The 20,911-nt window shown below is 38.2% G+C and overlaps 1 protein-coding gene across 5 annotated transcripts in view; it reads right to left on the bottom strand.

Annotated features, from left to right (window-relative positions):
- Positions 1–7,565: 7,565 nt before the first annotated feature.
- Positions 7,566–20,911, bottom strand: part of htr4 (5-hydroxytryptamine receptor 4) — an 88,847-nt gene continuing 75,501 nt past the window's right edge. For 2 of the 5 annotated variants that reach the window (XM_037540730.1, XM_037540731.1), the window contains 2 exons: positions 11,979–12,051; positions 7,566–11,884 (listed from right to left, as the gene is read on the bottom strand). In XM_037540730.1, the coding sequence (XP_037396627.1) occupies positions 11,852–11,884; positions 11,979–12,051 (106 nt within the window). In that variant the 3' untranslated portion in view covers positions 7,566–11,851. The remainder of the gene's footprint in view (positions 11,885–11,978; positions 12,052–20,911) is intronic. The other 3 variants (XM_017689574.2, XM_017689568.2, XR_001857235.2) reach the window with 2 other exon arrangements.

The raw sequence follows: 20,911 nt of genomic DNA, 5'->3' as shown, positions 1-20,911 counted from the left end.
TGATTTTCAAAAAGGTTCCATAAAGACCCATATACACTACATTCTCCATCAGTCTGTAGAACCATTTCATGATGCAAAGACCGTTTTAAACATGCAAAATATTCTTTGAGTGTTTATGATTTCACATAGAGCCAGTGTCTTTACTAACAACCCTTGATGAGCCGTCTATTTAAAGAGTATAAAGTAAAATAATGTTTGGTTTTTCATTAAAGATGAAGGGGTGGGATTAGGGTAACGTTTAGGCGGACTCTTTTGGACCCTCACAAACCAACATTGGCCCACAAGCCCCACTTTGCGCAGCTCTGGTTTAAGTCCAGTGATACTTTTTTTAATCCCACAAAATGGGGAAATGTGAGCACACTTGCCTGGAGCAGTGGGCAGCCCTATCCACAGTGCCCAGGGAGCAATTGGGGGTTAAGTGTCTTGCTCAAGGACACCTCAGTCATGGACTGTCGGCACTGGGGATCAAACTGGCAACCTTCCGGTCACAGGGCCAGTTCCCTAACCTCCAGCCCACGACTGCCCCAATAAATACATTTTAACATAAAACATTTAAATGTTTGAGCTTTAAAACTCGAGTTTAAACAGCACCCCATGTCCATGATGTCAGTGAGCACGAACAGCCAATGAGCTGTTCCACTGGCCAATCAATCATCATGCTCTAGCCGTAATGCCTTCCTTCTGCTGCAAAAAACCTGTAGAAACTGTTGCTGTAGAAAAAGGAAAATATGTAGGCTGTTATATTGTTTATACCCTTATTACTATTACTGTCCTGTGTTGTGTGAGTGCTACTGGCTGCTAAATTTCCGTTGGAATCAGTAAAGTATCTATCTATCTAGCTAGATAGGTAGAAAGTGGCCAGGCTCCTCATACACTGGATCTGGTCAGATTGTCTATATTTCAAATTAAAAGTCCCCTTCTTTTTATTCAGAGTGGTCCCGCTGGTAAAGTTGGACGAAGAACAAACATACAATTTTTTTTAACATTACATGAGAAAAGCTCAGTACTCCTAGATTAGCCTGTGCGTCAGAATGATTATGTTTTCTCTAGAAAGTTTCTCAATATATCTCACTGAGCTGTCTTAAAGGCAGGAAACCTAATACCAAATACCAATACGTAAATACCAAAACTTGAGATGATCCTGTTTTAATAAATCCTAATTTGCAGTGGAAAAATTTCTATTAAAATACGAGCTTCTCGATTCAGGATTCACACATTTCACACCTTCCACCTGGAAAGAGTGTAATTACAGTTCCGAGCAGCAGAGAGCAGCAGAAGACTTCCTTTCATATTCACATAGAGCTCTGTGACCAGAGCAGAATATCAGGAGCATTTTGTTCACTTAGATGTTCACGTAAATTATCAGCAGCCTTCAATCTGTTTCAGAGTTTTTTCCTAACTATCCTATAAAAATAACAAAATAGTACCTGAATATTAGAAATTTGCTGGTAAATAATTTCTACTTAATTTATTTACCAACATGTCTCAAATAAAATATTTACAGATTACATTTCACATTAAAATTGTCCAAAGACATGTATCTAGCAGTAAGTACATGGGAAAGAAAGAAGGTTGTAGAGTTTGGACGGCTTTAGAAGAGTCACATAAGCTAAGATAGCTAAGGCTAAGTAGTATCTGGACTTCAATCTGGGCAGTCATGAGCTGGAGGTTAGGGAACCAGCCTTGTGACCGGAAGGTTGCTGGTTTGATCCCCAGAGTTGACAGTACATGACTGAGGTGTCCTTGAGCAAGACACCTCACCCCCAACTGCTCCCTGGGTGCTGCAGATTGGGCTGCCCACTGCTCCGGGTAAGTGTGCTCACTGCCCCTAGTGTGTGTGCTCACTAGAGTGTATGTGGTGTTTCACTTCATGGACGGGTTAAATGTGGAGGTGAAATTTGCCCATTGTGGGACTAATAAAGGTCACTTAAACTTAATTTTCAATAAATAACACTAGCAGTCAAAAAGTATTCACATATATGTCTTACATTGATGTGTTTGATGGGTTTATACTGTCAACTCACTCAGGAAAACCACAAAAAATGATGGATATTCCAGTAAGCTAATCCAATGTGCCAGACTGTTTATTAAGAGAAGACATGATTTGAAACCCACTGAGGTCGTGTGGAGCTTCACTGCATGGACAAAATATCCAACTACTGATGACAGCAGTGAAGATTGTGTAGGGAGCAACGTTTCTTTAAATAATTAAAAAAATGTATAACAGAGTGGGAAGTGTTTATGACAAGACAGGCTGGAAAAACAAACACTATAAACTACCTTGTGTTTTTCTTATTTTGCCTTAATTGGTGGGGTGTCAGTGATCATTCCAATTTTATTTTAGATGGAAAGCATCTCATGGACAGATTGTATTCTCTGTTGGGGTAACACAACACATTACAGTAATGTTATTATACACAATTTGAGCATTCTGCCGGCAACAGCTCACTGCATGACTTTGTCAAGGTGAGCAGCTGAACTACTGTAGATGATTATTCTGTTGTAGTATCATGTTAATCTCTGTAATATGAAACCAGATACGCTATGTTTCTAAAAGTATTCACTCACCCATGCAAATCATTGAATTCAAGTATTCCAATCGCTTCCATGACTACAGGTGTGTAAAACCAAGCCCCTAGGCATGCAGACTGCTTCTACAAACATTTGTGAAAGACCAGGTCGCTCTCAGGAGCTGAGTGAATTCCAGCGTGGTACCGTGATAGGATGCCAGTCATGAAATTTCCTCACTACTAAATATTCCACAGTCAACTGTCAGTGGTATTATAACAAAGGGGAAGTGATTGGGAATGACACCAACTCAGCCACGAAGTGGTAGGTCCATATAAAATGACAGAGCAGGGTCAGCGGATGCTGAGGCACATAGTGCTCAGAGGTCACCAACTTTCTGCAGAGTCAATCGCTACAGACCTCCAAACTTCATGTGGCCTTCAGATGAGCTCAAGAACAGCATAGAGAACTTCATGAAATGGGTTTCCATGCCAAACAGATGCATCCAAGCCTTACATCACCAAGCACAATGCAAAGCGTCGAATGGAGTGGTGTAAAGCGCCGCCACTGGACTCTAGAGTGGTGGAGATATGTTCTCTGGAGTGATGAATCACATTTCTCTGTCTGGCAATCCGATTAGGCAAACCCGACTAGTCTGGGTTTGGCGGTTGCCAGGAGAACGGTACTTGTCTGAATGCATTGTGATCAGTGTAAAGTTTGGCGGAGGGGGGATTATGGTGTGGGGTTGTTTTTCAGGTGTTGGGCTCGGCCTCTTAGTTCCAGTGAAAGGAACTCTTAATGCTTCAGCAGACCAAGAGATTTTTTGACAATTTCATGCTCCCAACTTTGTGGGAACAGTTCAGGGAAACCCCTTTCCTGTTCCAATATGATTGCGCATCAGTGCACAAAGCAAGGTCCATAAAGAAATGGATGAGCGGTTTGTTTTGGAAAAAGGAAACTGGCCACTGGTTGAAATAGGAATGGGAAAGATTGTGACCTTCAACATGATTTCTGTTTACGGAAAAGAAAAAGAGAAAAGGAGCCCATTAGGCTGTTGGTGAAGCTGCCAGCTGGAAAAATGTACTGATGACTATTTTTGAATAATCAAATGTTTTCAAATGCATTCCTCTATGTGGTGCTAGATTTTTGACTAACACCGGCGCTGTCATCTAAAAAGAAAGAGTACAGCCCAATGTGGTCCAAACTCTTTCTTTTTTTTCCATGGCTTTTCTCCCCTTTTCTCAATCAACGATCTGTTCATTAACTCTTTGTTCAAGAACAAAGCCCATTACAATACCTGATTAGGGAAATGAAACTTTCAGATTTTTTCAAAGTAAAAGAGAGGCTGAAAATGAAGAGGCTGATGAGCGAGCACTTAAATCAGCAAGTCACTCAGAAAGACATTCCTCAGTACCTTCTGATGACAGCAGCTCAAGAGTTTAGCACCTGTGGTGAACCAAGAACCTGAGGAGGAACCTGGAGGCACCGAAGGACATCATATCTGACTTGCCAAAAAAAAATCATTTACCATATTATGGTAAAGTTTTGCACAGATTTACTAAAACAGACAGAGGTGAGGGAACTAATGTGAGAGGAAGGAGCAAAGAAACCAGCATAGCAAGGAAACTCAGATAATCCAATATCAGAATTAACTTAGTCAAAATGCACATAGTTTAAAGACAGGGATGCATTTCAAACAACATTTATTATGATTGGCTCTTTCCTTCCTAATAAATTACTGAGGAGTACTGGGTTTCTCCTGCTAACTTACTTTCCAGTTAGAACAGATGTGAATGGGTTTTACAGAGTAATGTATAAGTAATGAGATTAGGTAAAGTAATCCCATTACATTTTGAAAGAAATCATTTATAAGAGTTTCCTTACTAGCTACCCCAATACTGCTTGTATCTCAGTCACTCCCAGAGTCCGTCAGTCACTCACTCAGTCATTCAGGTTCAGCTGGCTGAAAAGGGGCAACAAAATCAGACAAATAGTTTTTGACACTTCATAAGAGTGGTGCTGTGATTTAAAGGAGCTGCTTCCCTCATGTCTTTTAATGCTTTCCATAGACCATCTATAGTGATTGGATTTTTCTCCACCGCCCATTTTCCAGTGTAGCCGCACAAGATCTCAAAGGGTCTTAAATCATGTCAGAACTTCACCTAACAAACCTTGTGGTAACTTGCATTGTCTTGTCCGAGTATCTGGTTTTTCTACTTTAAATGAACAGACAGGAGAAAGCAGTTGTTAAAAATCAACATGTGACACACAATTCTGCTCTTCGGAGCAAAATGGCAAGGTTATGGTCAATTGGATGTGCAGTTGAAAAAACAGAAATAGAAAATTGACGCGTTTGATTTATTAAACAGCAGTCTTTAAAAATAGTGGAGGCAAAATGTGGAAATACCAGCAGTGAGTCATAAATACGCTCGCAGGCTTTTCTCTCCAACTCAGGTCAAAGTTATAAACCTCTGCTGGAGATAATAGGTTCTTGGGAAGATTCCACTGCCTCTGTGCCATGACAGCAGAAGCAATTGATAAGACAGGACAGAGGCTCTTACAACGCTCAGCTTTGAAATCATTTATCCTTGAATGACTAATCAAATAGCTGCAACAAAGGCTGGTGGCTGTTTGTTTGGAAGAGGCACGAGGGGTTTGATTGCTCTGCGTGTCCTAAAAAGAACTGCTCCTTATTATTAAGCCCCTTTTCTTAGGAGGATGAATGATTGTTCAGTGCTACGCACGGTTCACTGAAGGTTCAGATTCACTCTCTCCTCCTTAACTCTTCCTCTGTTTTAGATTCATTATTCATGTTGCCTAGATTTATTACTGCAAGACACCGATTCTTACTTAAAATTAGTGTGTAATATGAACACACAGTGTCATTGGTGTGAAGCACCACTCTAATGAGGCATCAAATTTCATTTGACTGCTATGGTGCCCCCTTGTGGAGGATTTTTAGCATACTAAAGATTAGTGAATGAGTGAGTTACAAGCCAGTTCTGATAGGCGCTTTTTATCTAAAATGGGGCCTCCACAGTTTAGAGGTGAAGAAAGGAATACGAAGGAAAAAGCAGTAAATCAGCTCACTTCATAGTTACTTTAAGTCCATCTAGAGGAAATGGCACTTGTTAATGGGCAACACAGTCAGTCAGTAATTGCAAAGGCGAATTTCCTCATGGCCAAAAAACGGGACTGCTCAGTGTGATGATTAGGAGGGATCACACTAAACACAAAGCCCATTACACTACTTGGCATTTCAGACTGGGGAAATTAAGATTTTTGACTTTTTCAAGGCAAAAAAAAAACCCCAGTCTTTCATTGAGAGGCTGATGAGCGAGCACTTAACTCAGCAACTCACTCCAAAATCCAATCAGGGGAAAGACATTCCTCAGCTCCTTCAGATGACTGTAGGTCGAGAGCTCAGCACCTGCAATAAACCAAGAACCTGAGACATTATCAATCAGGCCTGGGTAATAATGCCAGCTGAGTCCTTGCTTAAGTTCATGATGCTGGAGGCACTTACTGCCACATATTTGGCTTGCCAAAAAAACCCCAACAACCCTGAATTAGTCTTAATTTGAAATATTATAATAACTTCAAAGTGCTGCTTCATATTTACTAAAATGGTCAGAGAGGTGAGGGAATGAATGTGAAGTTTATGGAGCACAGAAACAGCCACGGGGAGGAAAGAGAAGGCCTTTTGATCAGCACTTGTGCATCAGGGACTGTGGCTATGGTCAATCAAATTCGGCACCACTGAAAATTGACCATGGCATTGCCAAAGGCTAATACTGAACTACCTACTGGGACCAGAGCTGCAGCCTGCATCTCACGGCTGAGAGCCTTTCCGTAAGTCTGTCATTCTGTTGTTTGAAAACAAATACAAATCATAACTGACGTACTTGCTTCCCGGAACGCGATGCTACATTATCTGCAAGGGTGAACATATTGATAGATCTAAACCACATAAAAAGTATGGAACACTAAAAAAAGAACAGCTGACGGTGGCGCCTCAAAGATGATAGTGAAGATGAATGGGGGAAAAAGCCATGATAATGAGGCTGAAGTGACATTTTTTTAAATGATGGGGTAAAAAATCTGCTTTTTCAGCTGCTTGTTGTTTTGACTCCATAAGAATTTCCATCTTGATCATGCCCTCGTATTTAGTCTGATGTCCACATGTATGGGAAACAAGCTGTGTGGTTCATGTCAGTGTCTGCAAACACAAAGTGGAACCATATGTAGGACACGTCTGCTCCTCCAGCTCTTGCCATCTTGCCTGAAAAATGCATCTTTAAAAAAATGCCTGCAACAAGTCTTCGACCACTTTATTAGAATCACCTACTGTGCACTTATGGGGTCCGTTTTCCTTTATAGGTCCATAGGTGTACAAAACCAGACTAGCCCATTTGCTTGCCCAATTCATCAACCACCCTCTACCCTGTTCATTATTGTTCTTTTTTTGACCCACAGGACCACTATTGACTGGATATTACTTGGGAAACTAATCATTCTCAGCACAGCAGTGAAACTGACATGGTAACAATACGGTATTGTGTGCGGTACTGGTTGCGTACCAGTTTTTTTAGGTCACCAAAAATATCCAGCCAACAGAAGTCCTATGGTGAAACTGACCATAGAAGAAGGCCTAGAGGATGGCTTACACATTATGTGTCAAAAGATGGCCTACAGCCTGTAACTGTGTATGAGTAAAGTCGACCAGTCAGCTCCATAATTTTTTGTCACCAATCATAAAGATTGGGAAAAAATTAACCACTTTGTGGTTAATTAGCTCAATCTCACAATGGAAAAACAGCGGCCAGTTAAAGTATAACCCTGTAATGATCAGTGGTCAACTGATCAAAGTCACCTGAGCCATCATAAATCTTAATTCCGAAGTCTTCTCCCAGAGGTTGGCCAGCTAAAGCCACAGTGGCATGCTAAAACTACTTGAAAGTATACTGTATACCTAAAATCTGAAAGCAATCTTTTTTTTCCATCTCAAAAACCCAGCTGTGAAACGATGTAGGATTAAAGCAACCAACACACAAAAATGTATTATATCCCATTATCTTTAATTATCATTTATTAGAGCTGTCACATAGCAACAGAAAAAGTAATACACATAGCTCCCTGAAAGAGAAGCCTTACATGAAAATATCCATCTTTAAATCCACCAAAATAAATACTGAGTTTACAAAAGTTCTTCTACAACTTATGGGGAGATTTACAACACATTCATGCTGAGAACTTCTGCCTTTGGGGCTTTGAGGTGTTACACAGTGGTGTTTGTCTTACTGTGTCTGTATGTGTATGTATGTGAGAGAGACTGAATCACTTGGGCATGGGTACATCGGTGGCTTCTTCTGAACAAAACTCATGCCTGCCCAAGTTTTTTTAAAATTTTTTTTTACTTTTTTGAGGCAATACATTATTGTTGGTCAGATCAGCAGAGTCAAAGAAGTACGAAGCAATCAAGTGAAAACTCATCAAATTCTTTCTGCTGGCTAGCTCCTAGAAGTCACAGTTATTGCTGATGAGAACAAAAGTGTGATGTAAACAGACACTAATTATTTCTTGCTTGTAGTTCACTGAACCAAGCAAAGAATTTCTATTGTAAACTGCCAATGGATAACTCATTTGTACTGTAAATAGAAGAGGGAGTATTTGATTAAGATTTGAATTAGATTAAAAGTTATTGTTGAATATACAGTCTTGTTTTGTCATTGTTTGACATCAAAATTTGGGTGTGCACACTCAAACCTGTTGACACCAAATGTAAATTGAATATAAATGTACTTACTTGTGCAGCTTGCCATGTAAATAAATGCAATTACAATATCTGAACAGCAGAGCAAATGAACATAATAACTGTCACCTTCTAAGGGCTAGCTTTAGGTAGTTAACACCAGTCATGGGTCAATATGCCCCATCTACTTTAGCATGCATCCCTGTAGGCCGAGAGCAGAATTTCTGGACTCTGAATCCTGAGATTTCCAATATCTACATCAACAGGATCACAAACTTTCTGCTTGTGCTCAGCACATTGACAGTCAAATGTATTCTCCTCAAGTTTTAGTCACTATAAAACTTCATCACAGCTTAAACAGCCTCCAGACTGACACTAGTGAATTTATGCAAGCGATTTCTTTCTTGATTGCCTCTGCTACTAAAATTGCTGAGTGCTCAGTGATTTGTGGTCAAAGCGTGCTACATAATTGAAAACTTGAAGTGTTAGAGTGGAACCGGAGTATCAAAAATAACTCTCCAGACTGGATGTTCATAATTAATATTCCTCAACACCATTTCATAATACACAGTAGGCACACTCGTCTGGGTAATTTCAAGCTTGATGTTGCTCCTGGTAAACAGATCTTGAACTGAGACAATTTCATCTTTTTAACTGGTCTTGCTTTAATTTAGCATTTCCAACAATTTTGTGTCATAACGTGGTGTCAACCCGCAAATGCTTGCTTAGTTAATGCGAGCCAAGTGCAAATTGCTATGACTTCCTTTTACCTAAAACCAAATGGGAGGGAATTTTGTTAACTTCAGCCACGGCAGTATCTTCTGAAAAATATAAACCTGCACGAGTACAAGTTGGTTGTGAAGGCACGACCATGTACATGTTTTTATGAACATCGAAAAATGAGAAGCCCATTGAACAGCTCTGCGGGACATGGTATGATGATGTGCAATCCATTGTTGAATTTAACTGTTATATTAAGCTGGAAGAATAATGCTTTGCCTCTGACTGAAGCATATAGAAAGGATCACATGGACTACCATCAGTTTCCTTGCATATAAAAATATTCCTATTTACAATGAAGTCAAAACAGACATAATCTGCTAAGCGCTGACCTTTAGCATAGAAAGATCAGCTGGTAAAACATTTGAACCCCAGATCAGACATTTCCTTATCCACCAGAGGGACTTTGCAGCTTTGTTGGTAGAGAACGAGAGGAAGTTGAACCAGTGTTCCATCAAAGTGGAGCACACTATAGCTGTGTTCATGGAACTCCCTCTCTTTCTTCTTTGAGTTTGTTTTTTTGTGTTATTTTTTTTGCTCTGTCAAGCCAACACTTCAGCACGTGGAACACTTCAACAAATTTGACACAATTATCACATTAAGGAAACCAATCACAAACGTTTTCTTCATTCATCAGTTTTAAAATTCTTCTATCATAAGTTTGGTCTTCGATAAAATATTGGCAACCAGAATACTGTTTGATCTATGAAAGCTATCATTAATGTATTATAAAAAGTGCTATAAGTGCTTTAATTGCAGAAGAGGTCATCGTTTAGAAATAAAAGCATGAGGATAGTGCTAATCTCTACTGGTTTGATATTTATATTCTACTGTATATAATGCTCTGACAACCCTGTGTCAATGATTCCCTGTAAAATTACAATAGATTGAAAATATTTCCTCTGCTGAAATTAGCTGACACTGAAAACGCTGTACAGTTACAGATTTTTTGATATTTACATTCTTACATTCTTTAAATAAACGGAAACAATACACTTGAAAAGGGAACACTATCCTTCGCTTTACAGAGAGGCACAGTTGAAGGCTGAGAACACCTCTGGTATGTAGGCTGCTGTGTTTGTGAAGGACAAAAATCAGCGTTTGCCCAAGCTGTGTGCTTGAGGAACAGATAAGTTACAAGGAGGCATTCGGTACCATAACTGTTATGACAAAATATGACTCATAATTTCTTTGTGATGTTTTCAGTTCTGCTTCAACTAAAATAGTATCAATACTGTTTTTATTAAGACCATCTCATGGTTTGGAGCAGCTGTATACGGGTTTGTTCTATAACATCATAAAAGCTGGTTATTTGGGAAGCCCTCTCTCATAGAACTAGTCAGATTCACCTCTGCTGTTATTGGCTTAAAGCAGCAGAAGTGTCTCACTGTGGCAGAAACCCATGAAGCTATGGCACTGAAGAGCTTACTGTAGTGTTTACTGTAAGTTTATTAATCCTGGAGAGATGCTGTGAATGGAAATCATTGTTGAAATACCTGTTTGGTTAGGTATGCAAAGCGGAGCCCTGACCAAGTCAACATTGTTAACATAATTCAGCTTTGTAATTGGAGTGCCATGCTCAGAGATTGTGCGAGAAAAGCTCTTGAACAGAGACAACCTGAAATGTTTGGCCTATAGCCGCTGATTGTTCTATATGTGACCAGAATATTATTAGTTCACACGTGCATTTTAAAGATTTTGTGGGCTGAAGTGATGCGAATGTAAAATAAATCAATGTACCTTATTTATGGACTCTATCGAGAAACAAGGTCTATTAGAGTGTAGCAGACTCTTTAGGAATGCTCTACTGAAGAGAACACAGGTAAATTACATCTGTTTAACTTGATTGAAGTTAAATTCATTTACTTTGTAGCATAACCTCATTAACCAAAAAAACCTTTTTGGTGACACCTAGAGCTACATACCTATCATATGTCTGCACAAATTGAAAGTGGTAAAAATGAAAATGCACAAAAAAAATAAAACTTTTTTTACTTCTTTCCATCAAAGTGACTTTTTATGATAAATATTCTTTATATAATGATTTATCTGCAAAAAAACCTGTCACATAATGTGTGATAAAAAAATTTACATTTCAGGTTTTAACAATCAATTTTTTGGTTGATACTCAAAAAATACTACTGGCAATTTCAGTTTTCATAGCCTACATACCTTGAAGCAGTTTTTGTAAAAAATATTTTGCAGTATATCAGATGTCACATTGCCATCTGTGAGAGCAGACTCAATTTGCTAAGTATTAGTTTCATGGAATTAAAAAAATTGTAGATTTTGTAAAACACACATACAGCTGTCCTGTTTAAATGCTCCCCTGCATGAATTTAACAAAGAATCACTTTTAGCCATGCTTTTTCTGTGGAGTCAAAAAGTTGCCCTGGCTTTAAATTCAACTAAACACCCATTATGTTCCTCACAAATAAAGCTTAATATATATTTTAAATAATATGTTTTGGTGTTTGCCAAATAATTTCCAAGTAATAGTTGTGGGAAAAGAGAGATTTCTCAACATACCAGGTCACTGTACCACAAATCTTTTACATTAGGATTAATTACATCCAAAAATAAAAGTCTAATACCTTTGGCAACATTTTTCACTTTTAGAGTTTGGATCAAATGTCTCAGTCCACCTCCCAGTAATTTGTTCCTGGACTGTCCTGCGTGAGTACGTGCTGCAGGTCTGGTAGGATGTGGTGGAATGGCACCTTCCAGTATTGGTCCTGATGAAGCAGAAGCCGGTATCAGAAGCAGGATTCCTGTGACTCTGTGTCATTCTGCACTGACAGTTTCTCCTGTTCAATATGGTTTCCATTGTGAAGAACTGAGTACCTAGGAAGCAAAAAGAAACAGAAAGACACATCAGTCGCAGTGCCATGGTACCTTTTGGATGCACCTCTAGGTCTGAGGTTCACGCCACACATACTTGGACAGTCCTTGTTGATGAATTCTCAATCAACTGATTTGGAGAAGGACTGAGTGGTTCTGGTGCTTCACTCCTGAATTGGATGGAGAGAGTAAGAAAACTTTAATTGCAAAAGCCTATGTTAAATGGGAATATCAGCTTTGAATATCAGTTTTTCAGAACTTTTTCACAATTCATTGACTCAGATTTAATGACTTTAAACCCAGGGGTTATACGCCTACAACACAAACATCACCAATTTATTTACTAGCCAAAATGACTAGTGAACCTACACAAGTCTTCTAAATTTTTATATATAATGTTGATAATGGTAAAATAGTTATGGAAATGTAAAATTATATACATATGGTTCTATTCTGCCTTACAACACCCTGCATAAACATCTCCACTATGAATGGATTTTAAAATTACATTGTAGGCCCTAAAAAACCTTCATAACCTTGAAAAATCATAAAATAATGTCTCAGGCAGCAGGTAATGTATTAATAACCATTTTGAATAATAATTGTCTGTGATGTAGCTTTTTTAAAATATTAAACTCTTCAGATGTCTGGTTCCCATCACCACCACTGTCAACAATTTTGACACAGTAAGTTTCTCTAGAGTGGTCCATTTCACATCCACTACACATGACTTTGTTTACATCTTAATCCTTTAATAATACAGACATTTAGAAAAATCTCTGGATGTAGAACAAGATCTTAAACTTTTTTGCATCCTGTAAACAAGTTGCTTTCTATTTGAAGTCCTTCAGATGTTCCTTCATGGGGAGATTTATAATTTATTTCCTCAGGGCTTCCAAGAAGACTGAAATTGCTGCAGTAAAGATATTACAAATAGCTTTATAAATGTTTCTAAATAAAAAAAAAGTCTATTGGATACAAACATTTAAACACAGAAAACTCAATGTTTTCTTATTCAATCAGAGTTCTTTTTGGTCTGTGGACATAAGCAATTTTTATGGTAAAGAACCATACATGACTTTGGTCAGTGCTTCCATATATACTGCAAATTTATAAAACCACATATGATTTGCGCACCAGCAGTGATACAGCATTTTGAGAAATCTGAGATGAATACTGAAAACCCCATAAAGCTGATCTGCAGATATGTAAATTGTGCAAAAGCTATGCAGGTCTTATTAAGCATATCATGCTTCAAAATACTGCATAGCATTATATTTCACTGAATATGAATGATATGTTCAGCAAGAGCAAGGAGAATGAAGGATGATTACAGATATAAAATAACATCTTTTTAATCTATAAAAGACATTCCTTCAAGCATATGAAATTGTTGTAGAATATTTCTGCTATTTTTATGCAAAAATCTGACCTATCAATGATTCTTAAAAAGAAATTATTTAGATTGTGATGGACTAATTATTGAAAAGGAAATGAATCACTGAAGCTCCTGGCAACCTGAAAGCCGTTTCCAGATTTCAGTCCCTGACATGACGATAACCCTTTCATATGAACTGGAAAAGTCAGGAAATAAAGTCTGTGGTGAGAATTCATAATGGGCTTCTATATACAGTAAGGGCTACGTGCAGCACAGTCAGCTCTCTTCTTAGAGCCGAGGTATTCGCTGGGCCAGAATATGATGCCTGAACGCTGCCCTATTACCTCCCTCACTGAAAGCAGCCCTCTGGCCCAAAAATCATTACAAACCCTTTTGATAAACAAGCAAACCGAAGGCAATTCCTGTCAAGAAATTGGGCATGAAATTTACCTTGAAACCCTTCACCCCCTCAAAAGTCACTAATGTTCCGGGATTCAGAAAGGAAACGTGCTACAGCTATTCAGTGAAGCAGAAAGCAGAATTGCTGCCACATTGCTGCTCTCTTACTCAACAATGTACTGTTTGTAGAGGTCCTGATCTACACAATCAGGTCTGCGCAGAACGGCAGGCTATTCTGAAGTCTTTTACAACAGAATGTCACCTGAAATGTCAAATTTTCCAATACAATACAGAAGTGTTGTAAACAGACTGCCCAGACATTAGAGGCCACCTTTTCATTACATTTCCAGTCAAATTTGCAAATTTACAAGTCATTTTTCAGTGTCGGGGGAAAAACATATTTTCACAGAAAATTACATTAGCTTCTAGAAAATTATTAGCTTCTATTCTTTTCAGGTGTCTTCCTTTCAGTTTTTTCCCAAATAAACATGTAGGGATATTTTTCCACACCTCCAAAGTTCAGTCTTAGAAGTTGGTTTCATATTCTGCTGGCATGATCTACAACTCCCAAACACATTCAATGATGTTGAGGTCTGGACACTGGGGTGGTCAATGCATTATTCTGAGAACACCAGCAACTTCTTTGTTTGATTAATACATTTTCTTATTTTTTGTCTATTAACTTCTCTCAATTACTTCTTGATAGTTACACAGCCTAGTGTTGAGTTGTCTCCTCACAGTGAATGGATGGACAGAAACACCTGTAGATTTTTCCAGATCTGAAGCAAGAGTGGAGCTTGATTTTCCCCTCTCTCTCAAAGATGAAAGCTTTAAGTGCTGTTTAGCAAAAAATAAATTGTTCTAACTTGAAAGTGTTAGTGTTCGGACTGTGTTACAGTTTTGAGTTAACTGAATAGTAAGTTCTGCAAGAATCTGCATTTCATGCCAAGTTAACTTATTATTTGTTCAAGTAAATCAAAATTTTAAAGCAGGCCAGGTACAATTTTTTTGTTAAAATCTTTTTTTAGCATGTAGGATTCCCATATTCTTTATTACATTTTTGGAAATTCTTGCTTTTTCACTTATTTTGCTTTGACTTTCCCCTTCTTTTTGCAAGTGGATTATCTTATATATCTAATCTCCTCAGAAATATCTCCAGAAAAATGAGCAACTTGAACTTAATGGCTGTTTTGACTGTATATGAAGGGTGATGAAGGGTGGTCTTTGACTTTTGCACAGTCTGTGCTACACATCCTAAATATTAACAGGTTACATAGTCCTCTTGGTGCTGCGGTGAGCAAAAAAGCACATCAACATTTGAGTCTTGCTGAGAAACAGTATGTGCAGAACAGATTTTAATTAAAACATTGCTCTTTAAAACTGACTAGAAGCCTCTGTGGCATATGTATATATGGGGTCAGAATTTGTGCTGTCTCTGCTTCTGTGGACTGTGTGTGTAGCTGCGTGCCTCTAAATCCCACGGAGCAGAGCCAGCATGAAAGAGAACGACACAGAGAGAGAAGGAGAAGAGAGGGATGGAGAAAGAGTGAAAGAGAGGGACAGAGAAAGGAGAAAGAGAGAGTGCTGTATGTTTGTTTTCACTTCCGCTTTTCCACTTCGCTGACATCATTAAAGTCCAGTCACTCTTTTCAAGTCTGCTAGTTGCTTTTCCAACAGTCCATGGCAAGCCATCTGTAGCGCAATACAGCACAGACCACATCAACCTCTCCCTGGGGGGCTTCCCTCACTATGGAAAGATGGGAACAGCTTTCGAGACATTTGCCCTGATCGTGTCCACCGAATCTAAAATATCGCCATCATTTTAAGAAGACCCAGCTGAACTCTTCATAAACAGACTTCCAACTGATTTATCTTTTGAAGATCTCTGAGAATTCACACAGCAGTAAGGACATCACAGAAAAGACTCATAAAAGTCTCTGAATAATAGGAAGTGAGTATCCGTATCCTACATTTTACTTGGATAATATTTCTGAGTGGATACTTGGATGGAGTTTTGACATTTGTGTGGTTTCATGCACCAGAAGCAGTCATAATTCATTTCTACATGACCATTCCCAACCTCTCATTTTATCTTATAATTAAACCGGCTGTTGTTGTCCCTTTAAGGCTGACATATGTAAATTGCCATTGTTATGATTGGCTCTGCTGTAATGTACCTTGTTGAAAAAGCACTCCAGACACCCCAAGCAACTTCAATGTGAATTAGTGGGATAAACCACTATCAACAGGTGGTTGTACAGTTGTATGCAAAGGTTTGAACACCTGTTTGAATGTTTTACTGATTTTCTGAGTGAATTAACACATCCTCTACAGAGTACACACTTAATATCTATGGCATTTTATATGACATATGTCTCCAATGTTATGTCCACAATTTCTATTTGTTGTGTTTAACATATAGTTAAAAAAATTAAATATAACAAAGATAAAACATGAAGTGAAATGTAACCTTTGCACAGGCCATAATTTATGTTGTTTTTTTTCAAATTTGCAATCCAGCAAATAAATAATAACTGCACAAAAATGTGTTGCATATAGAGGATATGCACTTATTTTCACTTAGAAAGTCAGCAAAACATGTCATTTGATTAGACCAACCACAATGGGCCAAATGGGTGTAAATGTGATGGAGTTTTTCACACCACAAATATAGTGAACTCAAAATGGACCAGGACTACTGGTACATTTTGGATGATATGTTATAGCTCCAAGTGAGATGTACTACATATGCTGTACTGAAAACATAAAGCAACAAAAGGTGACATTAGAAAAATAACACTGTGTGGTCGGTAAAAAGGAATGGTGACACTAAACCTTGGTTAGAAGGTTTTCTTATCTATCCATAAGACTGCCTTGTGATGTAGGTTCTGACACTAGCTCTCTGATTTCAGAGAGAGAAGAAATGCAATCCAAGCTGGTGAAACGGAGGGAAAATGCTCTCCTACTGCAGAGGGCTGGGATTAGCCAAGACAAGGCAAACTGAGATAACTTACTCCACAGTATGATACCATCTGCAATTTCAGGCTTACTTAGTGGGAGGAGAGGGTAGGCAATCTATTACAAGCTCATCTACTTAGACATGTTCCAGTTCACATCAGGGTATAAAAGACAGTCCTAGCGACAGTGAAAAACCCTAATTTAAGCAGAGACAAAAGCATAATATTCTTACTCCTCTAAGAATGTTAAAGGAGCCATAGTTCTCATTTAGAGTAGGACTGCAGAATAGGGACAAAAGTAATGCAATTATATTGCTACCTATTGCAATATGACTCGCAATAAATTAAAAATGCTCACATTTTCAAAGATAGGCTAGCAATTTTTGAGCAAAGTATTTTTTTATATAATGACATATATAGTCTATTATAAAGTAATAGACAACATGGTAGTGCACAGAAAGCCCTGATTCCAGATGCTGATTCATTTTACTGTGCTGACAGGCACATGTAACAGCTACTCTGGCAGCAGATTTTATCCCCTTAATTTCCCAAGCTATTGCATCCTTAGGCTTATCCTTACTATTATTCAGTAACCACATGAAAAACAATGGAAACTGGCAGTTATTCTTAAATTACAGGAGTGAAGACTAGATGGGTCATTAATATTTAGGGGTTAATAAGTTAAAAGGGAAACATTGTAGACTGTATTAACAGCCACAAGTTCTACAAGACAGAGTTAAGGGGTTAACAGCCTCTTAAACTTAAATAAATCTTCCACCAGTGGAGCGGGCATTCATGTTGGCCACAGTGAAGCGTATTAGCATGTAGAATTTGAGTGTTCTGTGCTACTGTGTTTTTATCACTATATAAAAGATATTGTTAGATGTGCACAAGCTTATTCAGAATGGAGATTGCTGGTTTGTTTAATTAGAGAAATAGTAAAGTGTGACTTGTAATCCTATTCATGTATTTTGTTGTCCATAAAATGAAGTTTGTGAGGAATTCTAAATGAAAATCTATGAATTTTTGGATTGTTAGCTCATGTCTTTTAAAATTCAGTTAAACACAACAACACCACAAATTAATTAAAAAAGCCATAATTTAGTGTCAGCATTCAAATGCTAATGGAGGTAAATGGGAACAGTTATAGAAGCAGTGAAACTCACTAAAGTAGCGTGTAAAGACTAGCATAAGACTAAGTAGAGCGCCACTACAGACACATCAGCATCAATGAGCCACAGGAAGATGCATCTCCAACAGCAAGATGCTTTCCTCACCAAGTAGTCACACAATTATAGCCCAGCCCAGGCCTGATCTGCCAGTAAGTCTTGAGGGTCAGGGTGCACTCTGGACCCATTTGGTCCTGCCCCATGGAACCATGTGTGTCGATCTTTCAAACAACTCTTAACCAGCACCGGATGAGGTTCCAGACATACACACGTGTGTGCAAAGATAAAAGGTTTGATTGCTTATGGGCTGAGTGACAGCAGAAGTGGAGCGTTCATGACCTGACTGTTTTGCAGTCTAAAATGAAGAGCAGATTTTGGAGTGGAAGAAGGAAATGTCGGGAGAGAGTGAGAACGAAAGAGAGCAAAATGGAAGAGCAAAAGTACAAAGAGGCCCTTCAGATGAAAGAAGAGTGCCAGTGTTTACCTAAGAGGCACACTCTTCATTGAAAGTGTGCGTTCATGTCGGCGCTTACATGTGCGCCTACGTGCGCCTCAGAACAGAGAAACCCAAAACAGGAAAAGAGAGAAGTCTGTTTAGGTGTGTGTTTGATTCATTTTTCCAGCGCATAAACTTGACCAAAATCTTGCAATAAATGTTTACAAGCCTGCCTGAGGGCCAAAGGCAGGACCATGGTTAATATACAGACAGCAGCAGCAAGGGGCTTTCCTTCTTTCCCCCAACATGCCAAAAATAGCCCAACACATGGCAGAGAGCAGATAAACGTCTCCTGATAAGCAGATGTGTACACAGCCCACCATGCCTATAAACTCTAACAGGTACACTCTTAAAAATGAAGGTGCCAAAAGAATCCCTTTGCCATAGCAGAACCATTTTCAGTTCCATAAAAGGGCTCATATCATGGAAAAGAGAATTAGCTTTTTTTTAAATAAATGTACCACTATGCTCCATATATGAAACCAAAGCTCCAAAAACAGCCTGTTTTGTGTTCACTGTTCGTGTGAGGTTGTAAAAATCTAACCAACCTATTCTGTCTAGAGCAGTTTAGCTCTACACTCTTACACTGAAGTTATAAGGAGTGTTACAGTCTGAACTGCTGAGGCCAATCAGTACAGGGGTAATTAACACATATCAGCCTGAAAGTCACAGCACAAAAATGGCCTCCTTAATTCCAAGGAACAAAGAGAGGTCTGAAAATGTTTGTATAAAAATGAATTATGTCAAAAGTGGACCCTATAGGAAAAAAATTAAATAGCAAGAACAATGACATGGGCACTTTAAGTCTTTAAAAGGTTTAAGCCGTTGCAATCATAAATCTATTTTTTTAGTATAGTTCCTTTGGAAACCAACAGTGGTGTTTCTATGGCATTGCTCAGAGAATCCTTTGTGTTTTTGAACTGTTTCTGAATAGTGTGCGATGGTGGTAAAGAACTTTTCAAAATTTAAAGAACCTCTTCACACAGTAAAGGTTCTATGCCAAGAACTTTTTAATAAACTTTACTTCTAAGAGTATACATCTTGGGTAATGAGAAGACTGCATACGATTTTGCCAAATTATTCCTTTAAAAATAAAGGTTCCTAAATGGTTCTCGGGTTGGATGTAGAACTTTAGGAAAAACCTGCAGTTAACTGTTAATGTAAAACCTTTGTTATATCAAATTTTCTAAAACTTTGGTAGGATTGTCACACTTGCATAACTCATTTACAATAGATCTTTAAAAACTATCAACCAACAGGTTCTTTAAAGAACTTTAAAGGTTGTTTCTAGAACCTTTACGTTGAAGTTCTTTAAAGTACAAAAATATTTTACAAATACAAATAGTTTACAAAAATGATTCTTGAAAGAACCCTCCACTGAAAGGTTATTTAAGGAACTAAAGCTGGTTCTCCTATGGTTCTCCTATGGTATCATACAAAGAATCTTTTCTTTTTCAGCAACTTTATTTTTAAGAGCACATATCTGAATTACCAAAATAGGTGTTTAAAGAATCATCCACTAAAAGGTTTGTCAGTTAAATTTATTATTAAATTAAAATTGATTCTATATTGAATCTCTATTTTTAAGAGTCTAGACATGTTTAGCATCCAAAGTTTGCTTCTTTGAGCTACGAGGCTACTGTAATGGAAACCTGTTACCCAAACATACTTTGAGTAACAGAGACATATATTACTTGTTAGCTAACTTAGCCTTGTAGTTTTAGTGCAAAACTACAGAAGCAAACTTCAGACACCAAACGTGTAAGAAAGTGTGCAAAATTAATTTTTCACCAAACCACTCCTTTAAAGAGGCCACTGCTACATGAATAAGAAAAATGACTACACACACATCTCCACTCTGCTTCCTGGCAGCAGAGAAGCATAGAGCTCAGTCAAGCAGCTGGTGTTTACCTGAGAATACCTGAACACTGCCTCATGCGACACTGCCAACGTTTATAATGCATAAGGCAGCATATGAGCATTAGTGTCAAATTTGTGAAAAACTCTCAGCTCCTGATTTAACAGATTTACTTTGCGATTTACTTTACAAGAACGATACAATGATTTGACATGCAAATGAAAATATATCAGCCATGCTTTCATGAATTTTAATACTCTAACATCTATACAATCTGACAGCATTTCATCATTGCACTAATTTTGATAAATAAGCGCAGTCCACACAAAATGGAAGGAGACTGTCTCTGCCATTTGCACAGTAGTGTTATAAAGCTGCTAATGGATGTAAAACGCTACTGCCACAGATCCATTTCTGTACCTCAAACAAACATTGCATTGTACAGACCCTCCTGTATTCATAAAATTCACTGATAGCACAAAATAAATATCTGACAGTAAAAAATAAATGTCTTTTCACATTTGTCTAAGTCTACAAATTTGCAAGCATGTGGTTACCTCCATAAGAGGCAGAAATGCACTCAACCAGCAGGGCGCCAGCATTTCTGTACTTAGTTCTGCTGCTTTTCTTGGAATACTGTGCTACAGGCTCATTTTCATGACACATTGAGGTATTTTTACAGAGCAAAAGCAAGAGTCCTTGCACTTGAATACCTGCCACTGACTTTCCTTTTACTCAAAATTTAGTGATTTGGACTCAGTGCTCTTAAAATC

Source organism: Pygocentrus nattereri, chromosome 8 (assembly GCF_015220715.1).
Source record: "Pygocentrus nattereri isolate fPygNat1 chromosome 8, fPygNat1.pri, whole genome shotgun sequence".
Classification (NCBI taxonomy): Eukaryota; Metazoa; Chordata; class Actinopteri; order Characiformes; family Serrasalmidae; genus Pygocentrus; species Pygocentrus nattereri.
Note: the sequence above shows the minus strand (reverse complement) of the source record. Positions and strands in the feature narration are given on the sequence as shown.